A 14,603-nucleotide genomic window follows, 5' to 3' on the forward strand; every position below is an offset into this window, starting at 1 on the left:
GTTAGCGTGTCAAGAGCGGGATTCCCCAACGGCGGTTGTATATTCCTGCCGCAGTTCTCCGTGATCGTATACAACCCTGCCAGCGTTCGAGTGTCGCCGTACGTGAGGTTGCCACTGGGGTCCAGTGACCGGTCCGGCATCTCCGTCATTGGGCCGGATGGTGCGAGGCTCCAGAATCAGGTATGCCCACACATTTGGAGGAAGAGATGGAGGAGCAAGAGAATGAAAACGCAGGAAGGTCAACCAGATGCGCGTTTGAAAAAAAATAATGTTTCTATGCGTCCTCATGCAAATAATTCAACCGATCTTAAAGTGGAAAGCAACGTGAAACACTACATCATTCACTTTAGAGAAATTATTCGCTAAGAACCATATTGTTAATGTTGCCATCACCGGTTCAACATCGCAATCAGCATAAGTCTGACTACGCCAACAACAGGGCTAAAGCCTCTCCCAACGTTCTGTAAATAATATCATGTACCTGCTGCGGCCGCGTTATGCACGCAAACTTCTTAATCTCATCTACCTATCCAACTTCCTGGCTCCCCCGGCGAGCTGGATTTGGCAATTATGCTCACTTCTTGGAGGCATTGCAATAGCTCAGTACACTCTTATATTTTTTTTCATAATGAAGCCATTTGAAAAAAGAAATATTTCAGTAAAATTCTCCTACAGACGATGTCTTAGAACCGCCAATGTGCAGTCAGACATTGCAAATGTGCCTCATGTTGTACCTTTTAAAGCCTGCAGAAATACCTGCAACAGGGCAAGTATAAATTAGGGCAAATTAGCCGATGGAAACTATGCATGTGGACGGCGTACAAACTGTAAAAACATAAACTTGTAGCGTATTCAGTACATGTACTTATTATTAGTGGCACTAGCAACGATTGATACTCTCGTTCCTCTACCAAGCACTCCCGGTCAAGCATTTCTGGTTTCCCGAATATTTAGAAAACGTGTTTTCAAAAATACAGCTGGTACAATATCGATGGCTCTGCTTCAATTTAAGAGTTATATTGGATGCTTGTGATATCAGAATTTATGTTTACTTAATTTAAGAGAATTAACTGTCAGGATAAGTAATTAAAATAATTGAATGTGTTCACGGAAAGACCAGACGGGTTTCTTGCGAGCAGCTGCGATCGTTGCGGCAGCTGTGCAGCAGATCTCAGCTACGCACTTATTTCTACGTGGCTTCCGAGATCCGCTACGGCAGTGCGACGAAACTATAGGTTAACCCAAGGAATACACCAGAGAACGGGAAAGCCGACGTGAAAGTGCCAGATACGTAAGTCGAAATTTAGGTTTCGCCTCCATATTTTTTTTCTTTTATTGGCAAGTGATCGTGTATGTAAACTGAGCAATATCAAAACACTTGCGCTATGCACATCCGCGCGTTTAGCTTGTACACGTCCTAAAGAGACGGAAGAGACTAACTGTACAGCCGCACAGCTATAACTGCCGCGAAATCAGCACTTTCCGTTCCATCACTGTCATTGCCACTGTCATTCGTCCCATCATTTTCATTGCCTTTGTCAAAGCGTCGTGTCCTTGTTCCACGAAATGAACCATGTTCCCGCACAACGCGATCGCCTCATCCCTCAACAGTTGGATGCATCCCATCGCACTGACCATCGGCATAAAGTTAGATCCACTTCACGTAATACAATATACAGTCTCGAAGAAAAAAAAAATCACAGCATATCCACGGGGTGAATGATGATGAGTGGGGCGAAGCTACGGAGGGAATCATCTGTAAACCGTGAAACTCTTCCGTGAAATGCGCCCAGTACATAATTAAAGAGTGTGAAACATCGTGCATATATTAAACATCAAACTTTTATTGTACTGTTGGTTTACGTGGTCCCTTCGTTATCACTTGTGATCGGTGAAATGCAAGGAAGAAGTCCGCTCCCGAGCGAAAGAGCGCCAAGAGCGACCGCATTCCCCGCTCGCCCTGTGCGAATTAAAGGCAAGGCTAGAGGGAAGACAGGACGCGCGTTCCACGACGCGAGGTCGGTAGCATGCCCAACGAAAGCCAACGGAACGCGATCGTGCAAGTGCTCCGGCTTCGCATCGCCTCATGGTTCCATTTAGCGTCCCAAAACCAAATATATTGCTCAAGGTGTGCCTTGCGTTTTTCGTAGAAATAATTTCTTTATCATGTACATTAAGACGAAAAGTTGAAAGCTCACTAGAGTGTATCGCCCGCAAAGTATGTCTTTTAGTGTGATTTAACTCTCGTACGGCAGGGTCCTCGCGCCGTTGCCGGTCCACCTCGCCCGTTGACGATCGGGCGAGGTGGCTACATACAACTACTACTACTACACTTTAAGAAAAACATCTGGCGTTCTTTCGTTCTGCTTTTAGAAAACATCTGGCGTCTTTCGTTGGTTTATTTCATCAATCAACGGCGTTTTGAACAAAATTTTTATTGTTTAATCACGCACAGGAGAAATCTCACCAGGCACTACCTTGGAGGTAAACAATGGCTGCTAATGGGAATGAGAGACAGAAGAAGTCGGCTTTTAGCTAACACTTACACTTCTACTTCTACTAACGTTTCCTACTGGAACATGCCAATGGCTGCTAATGGGGAATGAGAGACAGAAGAATTCGGCTTTTAGTTAACGCGCACGCTGCGAATTTTTTATTGTTCAACAACGCACAGGAGAAATCTCCCACCGGCACCACCTTGGAGGTCAAAGCGTAAGACTTGTTACGGACTACTACGATGACGACGACTACGAGGGACAAACGGGTGCCGCCTTAAGGAGCTTCGCCCCTAAAAAGATTAGCACAAGTGAACGGTGGCCGGAGCCGCAAAACTGCGACAAGAGCACGCCGTTGTTATTCAAGAGCACGCTGATAGCGGGATTGCCAAGCACATTCCACTTTCGAAAGCAGGGGTGGCCGGCGGACCGTCGGAAAGCAGCCCATACGAAAGCCCATATCTGAAAGAAACGCTTGTCCATTGCTTACCGCCAGATGTGGCTATGCGCGCAATATCCTTTTTTTTTCTTTTTTCGCTGAAGTTGCGAGCAACCGTATCTTTATTGCAGTTGCCCAGAAAAAGCTGCTTGTTCGAGTGCTTTACGCCGGCCACCCCGGCTTTGGCAAATGTAGTGTGCTTGGCAGTCTCGATATCGACGCACTCGAGAAAATCGCAGCGCCGCGTGTCGCAATCTTGCCGCTCCGGCAACCTGTCACTTGTGCCAATATTGTTCCGTTGATACTGCACTTATATCAGTCATTTTTACCACGAACCTCACGCTTCTGGAATGGCCTTCGCGTGGACGTTGCGAACATTCAAGATTATGAACAATTCCATAATGCAACAACTAATATTGTACACTCAGCCTCTTTCTAACGTTCTGAATGTTTCTATTGTACTTAACTCCTTTTGTTCCTTTTTTCTCTTTCTTGTGTGTGCTTTTACCATTCCCCCTCTGTAATGCCTCTGGCCCCGAGGGGTATAATAAAAAGAAATGAAATTATATGGAAGAGACGAGCAGCACCGAGTGCACTCGCAGGTTTTGCCTCTGGCCTCACACGGTCACGGCATCCCGGAGAGCCTGAGCCACGCCAGGACGTCGCTGGTGTTCCGGGCCAATATTGAACCCCTGGGCGCGACCCTCTACAACGTGAACTACGATACGCCGGACCAGGCGCCGACTCCGGAGCCGTACTTCGTCCTGCCCGACTTCCGAAGCAGCTTCATTGAAAACGAGGTACACTATGCCCGCACACTGTCCAACAAAAAATATTTTATTGGGTTTCAAATTCAGCAAAGCTTCAATTTTGGCTAGTTGATACGACATTCTAGTGTAGTTGCGCTGAGCGAAGGGCACGAAAGACTGACGACAACTTGCCCACTACTAGCCCTGTTCTTTTTGATGGTAGTCCAGTGGCGTAACTCCAGAAAAATCGCAAGAAGGGACACAAATATTGCCACGGCTTCCATTTTCTTTTCATAAATATAGCTTTTATTTTTATTTATACAACAATCAAAATCACACCCGGAAATAAAAATTTAAAAACGAGCATTGGTTTCCAGCTCGCGTAACTGCTTCTTACATTGAAACTTCTCGGAAGCGGTCGAACGGCAGTTGCGCCTTCGACAGCCTCACACAGATTAGGTATATTGAAAACAGGCTCTTGCTACGAGATAAACGGGTGTTTAAAAATTTGAATGCGCTATCCATTAACTGTAAAGCAATGCAGACATGATGTTTGAAAGATAAATCACAAGGGGGGACTTTTGCAATGGGTGTTCTTCCCAGCTTGAACATAAAGGGGGTCAGGACCTACCCCCCCCCCCTTCCCGCGATTTAAGCCAGTACGTTAGGTTTTCGCGCCCTTCGCTCAGCGCAGCTACATTAGAAAGGGGTTCCCAGTGCCAAAACTACGATATGGAAACGATGTATGCCGTCGTGGTGCGCTCCGTATTAATTTAGACCACTTGGGGTTCTCTAGCGTGCACCTAAATGCAAGTAAACAGGTGTTCGTGCGTTTCGACCTCATCGAAATGCGGCTGACAAGACCGAGAATCATGCCTGTTTCCTCAAGCTAAGCACGGCGATGCCTTAACTGCTAAGGTACTACGGCGGGCCTCAACAAAAACAGCAAAGCGTAAGATGTACAGATGGAATCACACTTGTCAGTGACAGAATCTGCGCCTGCCTTGCAACCGTGTGAACATAACTACACTGCAATATTAAGATTGGTTAGCTTGTGGAGTATAATGTCGCAAAATCCCAAAGCGGCCCATGCTAATAGACACACCGTGGTGTAAGGCTGTGGATAATCTCCACCGCCTGGGGTTCTTTTCGTGCACTGATATCGTGCACTATCGCGCACTGGTAACGCCACATTTTAATTTGAACTTTCTTTAACCAGTGCCAACATTTATTTCACCATTGCGTCAGACGTTTGGGGAGAATATGACTCGACTTTGGAATAGATTTCGAAGCCGCTTCATTTATATGTTTAGAACAATATGTGAATGATTCGGAGTGTATATGCACTCTAATATGCTAGAGCGGTTAGCTGTCCCTACAAAGTATAACCACAATAACTGATGCTACAGTGACCAGGAGGAGGTTACAGCGTCCCTTTTGCATTAATAGATACGTCCTTAAGTACATTGGGGTTTATCCTTGCAAACTCCTGAATTGAAGTCCAGTCACTTCGCCCTGGATTCTAATAAGCATATCACGTGCTTCCGGCATACCGTCTCCATCTAAATGCAACCGCCATCGCCGGCATCGCACTCGCGTCTTTCGGAGCGGCTGCCGAGCACCGTAACCACTGCAACACCACGGTGGCTTAACAGTATTCAGACGCAACACAGAAATAAGTTAATGGATAGCAAGCGGTCCCGTTATGTTCTCTCACCTTCGTGTTTTGACTCATTTTTGGCCTCAAGTTTTGACGTGAACCAATACCAACTGGGTCAATTCACCCTCCTCTTGAATGACGCATCTCGAGATAGTTGGTGCTTCATAAAAATGTAAATACTGCGTACACTTTACAAAGACAGGCAAAAGGAACATGAGGCGCAGGCGCTGTGCATCGGGTTCCTTCTGTCTCTCTTAGTAAAGTGCGCGCTGATTGTGGTCAGCCTTTTGACCCGCCACGGTGCTCTAGTTCATATGGTCCTCGACTGCACACCCGAAGGTAGCGGGATCGAATCCCGGCCGCGGCGCCCTCATTCCCATATAGGCGTAATGATGCAGGCCTGTGTACTTAGATTTAAGTGCACGTTAAAGAACCCTGGGTGGTCGAAATTTCTGAAGCCCTCCACTACTGCGTACCTCATAATCATATCGTGGTTTTGGGACGTAAAATCTCAACAGTTATTGTGGTCTCCCTTCTTACTCACTCACGTCGACTCGTACAGCGCTACCGCGTCGAGTTGGATCCCAGGACGGGCCTCATTTCCGCCGTCATATTGAAAGGAAAAGGCTTGGCGGTGCAACTTCGGCAGGCGCTCGCCGCCTACCTCATCGAGGAACGAGCTCTTCCGTACCAGCAGCGCCCTGGCCATTACGTGTTCACCGGGTACAGCGACGCTCACGAGATCAGAACTCCTCCTAATGTTAGCTTTGTCAACGTAAGTCGCCAGCTGGTGATCGTTATTATTGATTATTCTTGCTAATATTTTTAATATCGCAGCTAGAAGTGAAGTGTAGCAAAAGAAGAAGACACGCTTATGTGCTGTGGAAACGTCAGGAAAACTGAGCAACATGTTTGATTGGAATGTGAAATATCCACCCTGGGCGCTCGCTTGGGCATCAACATACCTGAGTTGTTTGATTTTGGGGACAGCAAGGAAGATGTGAAGGTGTCCATTACAGCGAATCGGTGGCTGAAAAGTAGGGAAGCAGAACGAAAACGAAGGTGCGTAATATAATTACACTGGAGTGCAGAAAGTGAAGCTATAACAAGCTATTGTTAGTCTTTCGAAAATATATTTGATTCAAATAGGTCTGGCCAACCAGAGCCGAATTATAAATTGAGCTTGGTGGCTCACCGGCCCTCACGCTGTTACAAAGGGGGCGCTCATAGTATTCATCCATCCATCCACTGTCTAGATATGAAAGAGTTATTGGAAAGAAAGGAAACGCCAACCAAGTAGTCAAAATGAGCTTTTTGTCAGCACTTGTTATACTACAGTACTCAGTACTAAACATCGAATTCTTTTGTTATCTCCAGTCATTACTTATGTCCTGTTCCAGTACTTTCGTTTTGATAAAAAAATCATACGGAAAGTATTGTAAGCTTTTCGTTAATCATATCTTAGCATGTGAACGTATTTTCTTTGTTTGTTTGTTTTTTCAAGCTGCGTCTCATGTGGGACTCTACGTTGTGGTCATCGTCGACGTTGTCGTTCTAGATCACGTGCTTAGTTTAGCACCATCGCATAATTATTCATGGGTTGCTTGATAACATAGAAAAATTAAGATAGAAAATGAAGTAGATAAGGCACGCTGTCTACCTTATGCTCTCGATCTATAACTAAAAACACTCGAACCCAGATACATCGAGCATCTACTATTTAGATCATGTATCTAGATCTATGTATCAGGATCACATCAAAGTTCTATATATATATATATATATATAAGTAATTCGATATACAAAATATTTTTGATATACAAAATATATTCAAGGGACTTTACACAACACAACAATTCGTTATATGTGGCTTCTATATATGCGGGTTTGACGGCATGTCTAACATAACAGAACAGGTAGCCGGTGGCGTATAATTAGAGAAACGTAGCAGAAAAAAAATCACACCATCTCCCGCTAAAGGGGACCATGAGGCGATGCGAAGCAGCGTTTCGGCGTGTAGAGCCCGCGTTTCAGAGGGGGAGTGGAGAAGGGGGAGGGGAGAGAGGGGAAGTGGAGAGGAGAAAGGGAAAAGGGAGGGGAAGTGGAGAGGGCGAATGGGAGAGGGGGAGGGGAGAGGACGTTTTTGGTGAGGGCTTGCGCATGCGCAGTAAGGGTGGTCACGCCGCACACCACCACCACCACCGGATTGAACTCTGCTGTAAGATGCTTCACATCTAATACGACATAGGCTCGTGCGAAGTGAAACATTTTACGTGAGATTTTCTCTTGAGACATCTAATTTTTTTTTTTCGTTTTTGTCAAGGGACCCCTGGTGCAAGAAATTCACCAGACATTCACCAATTACGTCTCACAAGTGATAACCCTGCATAGAGACAGCCCCTTCATCGAGTTCACCTGGACTGTTGGACCCCTGACGCAGCTGTAAGACGGAGCAAGTGCATCAACTTCCGAAAGAAATATTTTTTTATGAAATGTGTTTAAGAAGAGGTTGGTGCCTAGGTGTGGCTCCGGCTACTTTTCTTCTCTTACATAATATTTTGCATTGGGAAGTAAGTGGTCAATAACCATAAAATAATACGAAATGTACACACGAATGCCCATTCACATTCCCAATTATATATTTGGCGCTCTTTTCACACTGGGCTCCAAGCAACCTTGATGGCTTATTCCGCACGAGTCATTCTAAGCTCTAACAGACCACAATAAATCTTCAAATTGAATGTTACACTAGATAGATATATAAATTACCAATTCCCATTATTAATACACATGATTAATTTCGATGACTTATTAATTATTTCGACGTTTTATTTAGTTTTGCCACACATAGCGAAATCGGATTGTTGATTACACCCCCCTCCGCTCCCAATATATTTCTTAATCGTCGCAAATATTTAGCAAATATTTTTTAGGAAAAAAAACAACAAAAGACAATACCCGACGTTCATTAAAATCGTGCTGTGTCTAACAAATATTGAATTGCCTCTATCAGTCCGCCATGTTAACGTGAAGCCTTCTTTTCTAACCCTTCCACGTTTTTGTAACAGCGCTGCGGCTACTGCTGTTCGTTCGCTCAATAGCTTACACTCCGATTCAGCATGCTGGCGACATCTAGGGGCGATGCTTTATCGTACTTTCTCCACAGTTGTGAAAAGCAAAGGGGTATAACCGCGATTACGCAAATGGGACGTCACGCATGCGTTGTACATGCGCATGGCCACAAAGGACACATACAACCGTAGTACCCTATCCAGCAATTGAGCCTCTGACACCTGGGCTGACGGTTAGAGTACCCCGATGATCCGATAATTGGCCACCACGGCACTCATATATGTCTCGTACCATGGATTATCGTTATGTGCACTAGGGCTAAATCTTGCGCTAGTGTCTATGTAAGGTGCAACACATGACGCTTCAGGCATCATGGGAATGATGTGCCGCTCATGGATTCGCCTAAGCTTCGTTCTTTCGGCTCCGTGTGGCTCCGTGTGGCCTGCAGCCGCTTAGCTGAACTTCGCAAGGCGAAGTTTAGCAAAAAGTTTAGCGGTCCCACTTCACGACCTTGAACCCTTTTTAGTTTGAGGTAAAACTGTAATGACGCAAAGAAGACGGGGACGAAGCGAAGACACGAACAGACAGTCACGGGCGCCAACTTCCAACTGTTTATTATCAGAAACGGCGCCGATTTATATACGCTGCCGAACAAGGTAATCCCATAACAGAAATTGAGACATCGCAGAACTAACAATTCATCATGTGCCATAAATACAGAGACAAGGCATGCGCCGGAACTGCACTAACGCGATCGAACTATGAAAACATGCCAGCACCTGTGAACACGTGCCAACCCTAGTGAGAGGTAAAAAGAATATCGCACATTCTAAACTCACATGTCTAAATGCTATCTTTCAAAAAGATAGCTTCTTTCTCGCTTAGATCGAGAGATGGGGCACTAACGCACTGGCTACCTGCCTTCTTTATTAGAAACGCTTCAATTGTCTCCCTTTCAGTGCGGCTGTTTAATTCAGCAACAGTTAATTCAGCAACAGCTACGTCAAGGCTAGTGTCGGGTAAACTTAAAAACACTAACATCTTTTTAAAGGAATCTGGCGGACTAGAATTCACTTCGGAATTGCCTCAAGACAATTCCATTCAATTTCTGGATGTTAAACTTAGTTTCACGAAGGACCACCTGTGCTGGATGTATAACCCTAGGACTAAGAAGAGCCTTTTGCCGTATGACAGCGCACATTCTAAGCTAATCAAGAGAGGCATAGCTATCACATGCCTCAATTCAGCTTTGATGAAGTCATGTGAGCACCGTCTTGTTACGGGATTTAGTAATCAGATTAACAGGCTGAAAGACGCTCGATTTCCTCCCTCCGTTATCACGGGTGTGTGCGAAAGCCTCTTGCAAAAGTTGAAACGTGGAAGAAAAGTGCAGGAGCCAAAAGAAAAAATGAGTACGCACGTAATTCCTTACGTTCACCGGCTCTCGCACAATATAAAGAAGATCGCAGCCAGATATAGTGTGCGCATTGTATTTTCCGCTCCATGCAAACTGGCCAGGATTTGCCCTTTGATGGCGGATAAGCAGCCAGCTGCTTGCTCCAAGAAGCACGCCACGCGATACACCGAGTGTGTCAGCAATGTGGTATATAATATCCCCCTAAGCTGCGGTAGGGTGTACATCGGCCAAACAGGCCGGTGTTTCAACGATCGTGCAAGGGAGCACCGCTTGGCGGTTAGCAGCAACATGGGCGGGCACTTGGCAGACCACTGCAAGCGCTGTGGTTGTGCGCCACACTTCAGCCAGACCACGTTTCTTAGGAGAGCAAACAGCCGCACTGAAAGGGAGACAATTGAAGCGTTTCTAATAAAGAAGGCAGGTAGCCAGTGCGTTAGTGCCCCATCTCTCGATCTAAGCGAGAAAGAAGCTATCTTTTTGAAAGATAGCATTTAGACATGTGAGTTTAGAATGTGCGATATTCTTTTTACCTCTCACTAGGGTTGGCACGTGTTCACAGGTGCTGGCATGTTTACATAGTTCGATCGCGTTAGTGCAGTTCCGGCGCATGCCTTGTCTCTGTATTTATGGCACATGATGAATTGTTAGTTCTGCGATGTCTCAATTTCTGTTATGGGATTACCTTGTTCGGCAGCGTATATAAATCGGCGCCGTTTCTGATAATAAACAGTTGGAAGTTGGCGCCCGTGACTGTCTGTTCGTGTCTTCGCTTCGTCCCCGTCTTCTTTGCGTCATTACAGTTTTACCTCAAGTTATGAACCAACTAGCTCAGCAACAAGCCCTGTTGACCCTTTTTAGGCTGACCATTTCCAATCAGCTCAGGAGGTCCGCAACGAGCCATTCTTTTATCCGAAATAACAGACAAAACACTACAATAAACAAAGTCACAAGTGCGCTGCAAGCCATAAGCATGAAGCATACGCCAATTCATGTACGTATTACCCATTGTTTCCATGGTGGCTGAACAACCGCAGCGCCATAGTTCCCTCTAGTAAATAATGTAGGAAACCCTATTTCTTGTTTTTTTTTTCTTTTTGTAACATCCCTTTTCTATCATCTTTCACTCCCCCTTCCCCTTTCCCCAGCACAGGGTAGCCAACCGGTCTGAGAACTGGCTAACCTCCCTGTCTTTCCGTTTTTCTTCTCCTCCTCCTCCTCTTATTTCTTGTATGACCAACAGCTTCATTTCTTATGTCTACGCTCTTCGCGTAGCGTCGCGCTGCGCATACGCCCTACCACTCCCGGACTCCAAGTAGAGGCCGACATCAGAGGGAGGGTATCGCGTGAAATTTTTTCTAGAAAACGATTGCTTACGATTTCGGTCTGCTGGTCTGCTGGATGGTTCTACCAGCCCTGACCACATTCCTGCTGCATGGAGTGTACAATTACACTTTTGCTTGTCAGAATGCAGGACATGGGAGGTGGTAACCTCTCGGGATGTGACGTCATCAGCAAGTTCGAGAGCAACCTGGAGAGCGACGGCTTCTACACGGACAGTAACGGTTGGAAGAACATTCACAGGAAGTGAGTACTTGTAGTAGTGGTAAAAATGTGCGCTAGTTAGTTTCGGTTAAGATATACGTTTGGTAGCGCTAGAAATACGACACAGCTTGCAGGGGCAAAGGCCAACTTTCAACTCGAGAATAAAAGTTAAGAAGACATATATCAGCAACGTTCAATTTAAATAAAAACATGATAAACCCGGAAAATAAAGCCACATCATGTGCGATTGCATATGCGCATCACAGATGGCTTGATAGCGATACCGTTTGTTACGTTAAAGATGTTCACACATTTATCGCTTTGCAGATGGATACTGAATGCCTCAAAAATTAGACTTCCTGTTCTGTGCACATATTTGCTCAGCACGCATGTGACTCTCAGTTACGGCGTCTACCGTCACCTTGGGCAATGATCATCTAGCTGCACACCCACCATTAACTCTTTCAAAAATGCGCAATTCTCCCAAAGTCGCCTGCAAACGCCAGAGTGGTTGCACAGGTTGTGCGTTTAGTCATTCGCTGAAGTGCGCAGTGAAGTTACAAAGACAATGAGTGGCTGTGCGCGCATATGAGGTCTGTGTTAGCTTATACACTTACTTTTAAGGCACCAAATATAACAAAAACACAAAAAAGTGCTTTGCGTTTGATGTATCATTTGCAGAACATATTGCACTGCAGAAACTACACAATAGGAGATTTTCCTAATTCAGCGCCACCTGTCGGCAGCAACGAGAAGCATTTCTCAGCCGCCATTAGTAGGTCGCGCGCCGTCAGAGTACACGTGCGCGCGCTTCAGATTGAACGCTCGCGTGCGATCCTGTTTGCGCAAATAGTTGCCGTTTCCGATAGAACAGGATCAGCGCATGCCAGCCCATTGCTGTGTACCGCAATGCACGCAAAGAGGATTTCGAGACGAGGATGGGTCGAAGGTAAGCAGAAGCGCGCTTGCCCGCGGCTTTGTTTACAATCGGTGCGCGGCTGATGCCTACCTTTTCTTGCAGGTCTCGTTTTTTTTCTTTTCCGAAGGATACGGACTGGAGGAAAAGGTGGATTATAGCTATTAAGCGTGACGAAGGCCCTTTCTTCACCGTGACGAAGTTCACAAAAGTTTGTTCAAGGCATTTTACTGAAGCAAACTACTTGCCAAACGTCGCTGGAAACCGTCGTTTCTTGAAGCAAGATGCCGTGCCCAGCATCTTCGCGTTTAGTGCTCCGAGGCCTTCACCAAGAAAAAAGCCAAGAAATCGAGAACCACTTAACCTCGTCAGCGCTACAGCGCCTTCCGAAGGCGGGCGATCGACTACCGCGGATGTGAGCGACGTAGACATCTGCTCTCCTACATCGGTAACGAGCAGCATCGATGGCGTGGTGTGTGGTTGTGCGTGCTTGCTAAAGATTTCCGACCTCACCGAACAACTCGACGTAATGACGGCGCGTGTCCGTGCATTAGAGTCGGGAGTAAAGAAAAAAGCCGAAGAAGTGGAGCTCACTAAAAGTTCGTTGTACAAAGCAGAGCGAGCGCTCGACATTGCAGCACAAGAGCGTAGCCAGCTGGAGAAGCGCGTGAGCCGAAAGTTTTCCGTTGAGTGCTTTCGGGATAGCCCTGTGTACGAAGACGTTTCGATCGAGGCGGTTTGGACGTAGCTTCCCACAGCAAACTTGTGACTTCGTTCATCGTTGTGCTTCGCTAACCTTTTTGAGGCGCTGTAGGCTTCCACTTTTTCTTCCGTAAGAGTCTCCGGAATAACTGCGAGACTTTGGGACCACGACATCACCACCAAAACAGTAAGGGAGACGCTGTAGTGTGGGCTCTCCGACACTGCCCATGCAACTGCCTGAAATGACGCCCTACTAATGGCGGACGGCAAAAAAATCAGTGTGGCCAGACTGAATTAGGAAAATCTCCTATTGTCTCGTATATGAGTAATGACAAGTAGCAAGTGCAGAAATTGTTATCAGCATACTTCAGCAGCCGCGAATTAATCACTTTTCTGAGTTCGGCAAACGTCTGCGCGTGTCATTTAGGACAACAGTTCTTTATTCTGTACCGTTCTTTTTGATAAAAACGGCTGCGTTCGTGTGCGATCGCTTGCGATCATGCTTTGCAAGCATTGTCTTAGCGAGACTTTCACTTTTTTACGCTGTGAAAGCAGCTAAGATTCTTGTCAGTAAATGACCGCGCTCCTACTTATTAGATTGCGCAAATTACTTTGTACACATTAGTCTGCATGCAGCGCGGGCGTTGCTACTGAAGTGCAATAAACAGTAAACAGCACCTTGCACAAGGAGACACTCAGCCTTAGAACGGTGAAAGTCTTATCTTACCTCGGGATAGTCCAGGTATTCCGTCTAATCTGCAGCGCATCCATTTTTTGTTTTGCGCGCGTCTTCACAATGCACCGGAAGCATGAGGGAACGGCCCTTGCCGCACTTATGTCGCAAGCGACGGCGAGAACAAAAAATGGGCGTGAAGTCGCAGACAGTAAGAACCTTGGTAAGAACAGAGTTAAAGCTGGCTTGACTATAAACTCGGCTCGATTCAGCAAGCGATCATCGGTAAGTATACCGGAATATTCGAGAAGTTATACAGGCATTTTTTTTTCTTTTTATTTCATATTCACGCTTAGTGAAATATTGGCTAACAAAAATTGATGAGGCGGCATAGGCGGTAGCGGTCTTATTTTTTTTTCCGTAAATCAGAGCAGCACTCCTGGTGTTGAGCACGGAACACAATATGCGACTCAGTTTCTATGAACGTTGGTACGGCTTTTACGGCCTCCATGGTTCGATACGCTCCTAGGTGAGCGCGGGGATCACGGAGGCTGTGCGACTGCGGTACGATCGCTGGCAGGAGTGCCAGGATTGCTCCAATGTCCAGCGCACGATGACGTTGAGTTCATGTGACAATGGTTGTGCCAGTTGTTAGTTGCAAGTGAACGCAATTTTGTGAACGTCAAAGTTTTCTTTTAGTGACGTTGAGTCAATGACGTTGAAGATTTTACTAAGGGACCGAACTAATGGTCACGTCAATGCCAAAGTTGCCTGTACCCTTAATAATCGCTCGCGTTTTACGTGCCAAAACCACGACATGATAATGAAGCATGCTATAGCGAGGGACTAGGGATTACCTAAGACCACCTAGGGTTCTTTAACGCTCACCAATATTAAGTACATGGTGAACCACAGCGCAACTGCCGAGATGAGGACGA

General features: G+C 46.0%; 1 protein-coding gene across 1 annotated transcript in view; it reads left to right on the plus strand.

The window, feature by feature from the left end:
• Positions 1–14,603, plus strand: part of LOC119406374 (lysosomal alpha-mannosidase-like) — a 51,241-nt gene that overhangs the window by 22,667 nt on the left and 13,971 nt on the right. The window contains exons 7-11 of the mRNA XM_037673115.2: positions 55–180; positions 3,537–3,734; positions 5,906–6,118; positions 7,667–7,785; positions 11,297–11,416. Coding sequence (XP_037529043.2) covers positions 55–180; positions 3,537–3,734; positions 5,906–6,118; positions 7,667–7,785; positions 11,297–11,416 — 776 coding nt within the window. The remainder of the gene's footprint in view (positions 1–54; positions 181–3,536; positions 3,735–5,905; positions 6,119–7,666; positions 7,786–11,296; positions 11,417–14,603) is intronic.

Source organism: Rhipicephalus sanguineus, chromosome 10 (assembly GCF_013339695.2).
Source record: "Rhipicephalus sanguineus isolate Rsan-2018 chromosome 10, BIME_Rsan_1.4, whole genome shotgun sequence".
NCBI classification, from domain to species: domain Eukaryota; kingdom Metazoa; phylum Arthropoda; class Arachnida; order Ixodida; family Ixodidae; genus Rhipicephalus; species Rhipicephalus sanguineus.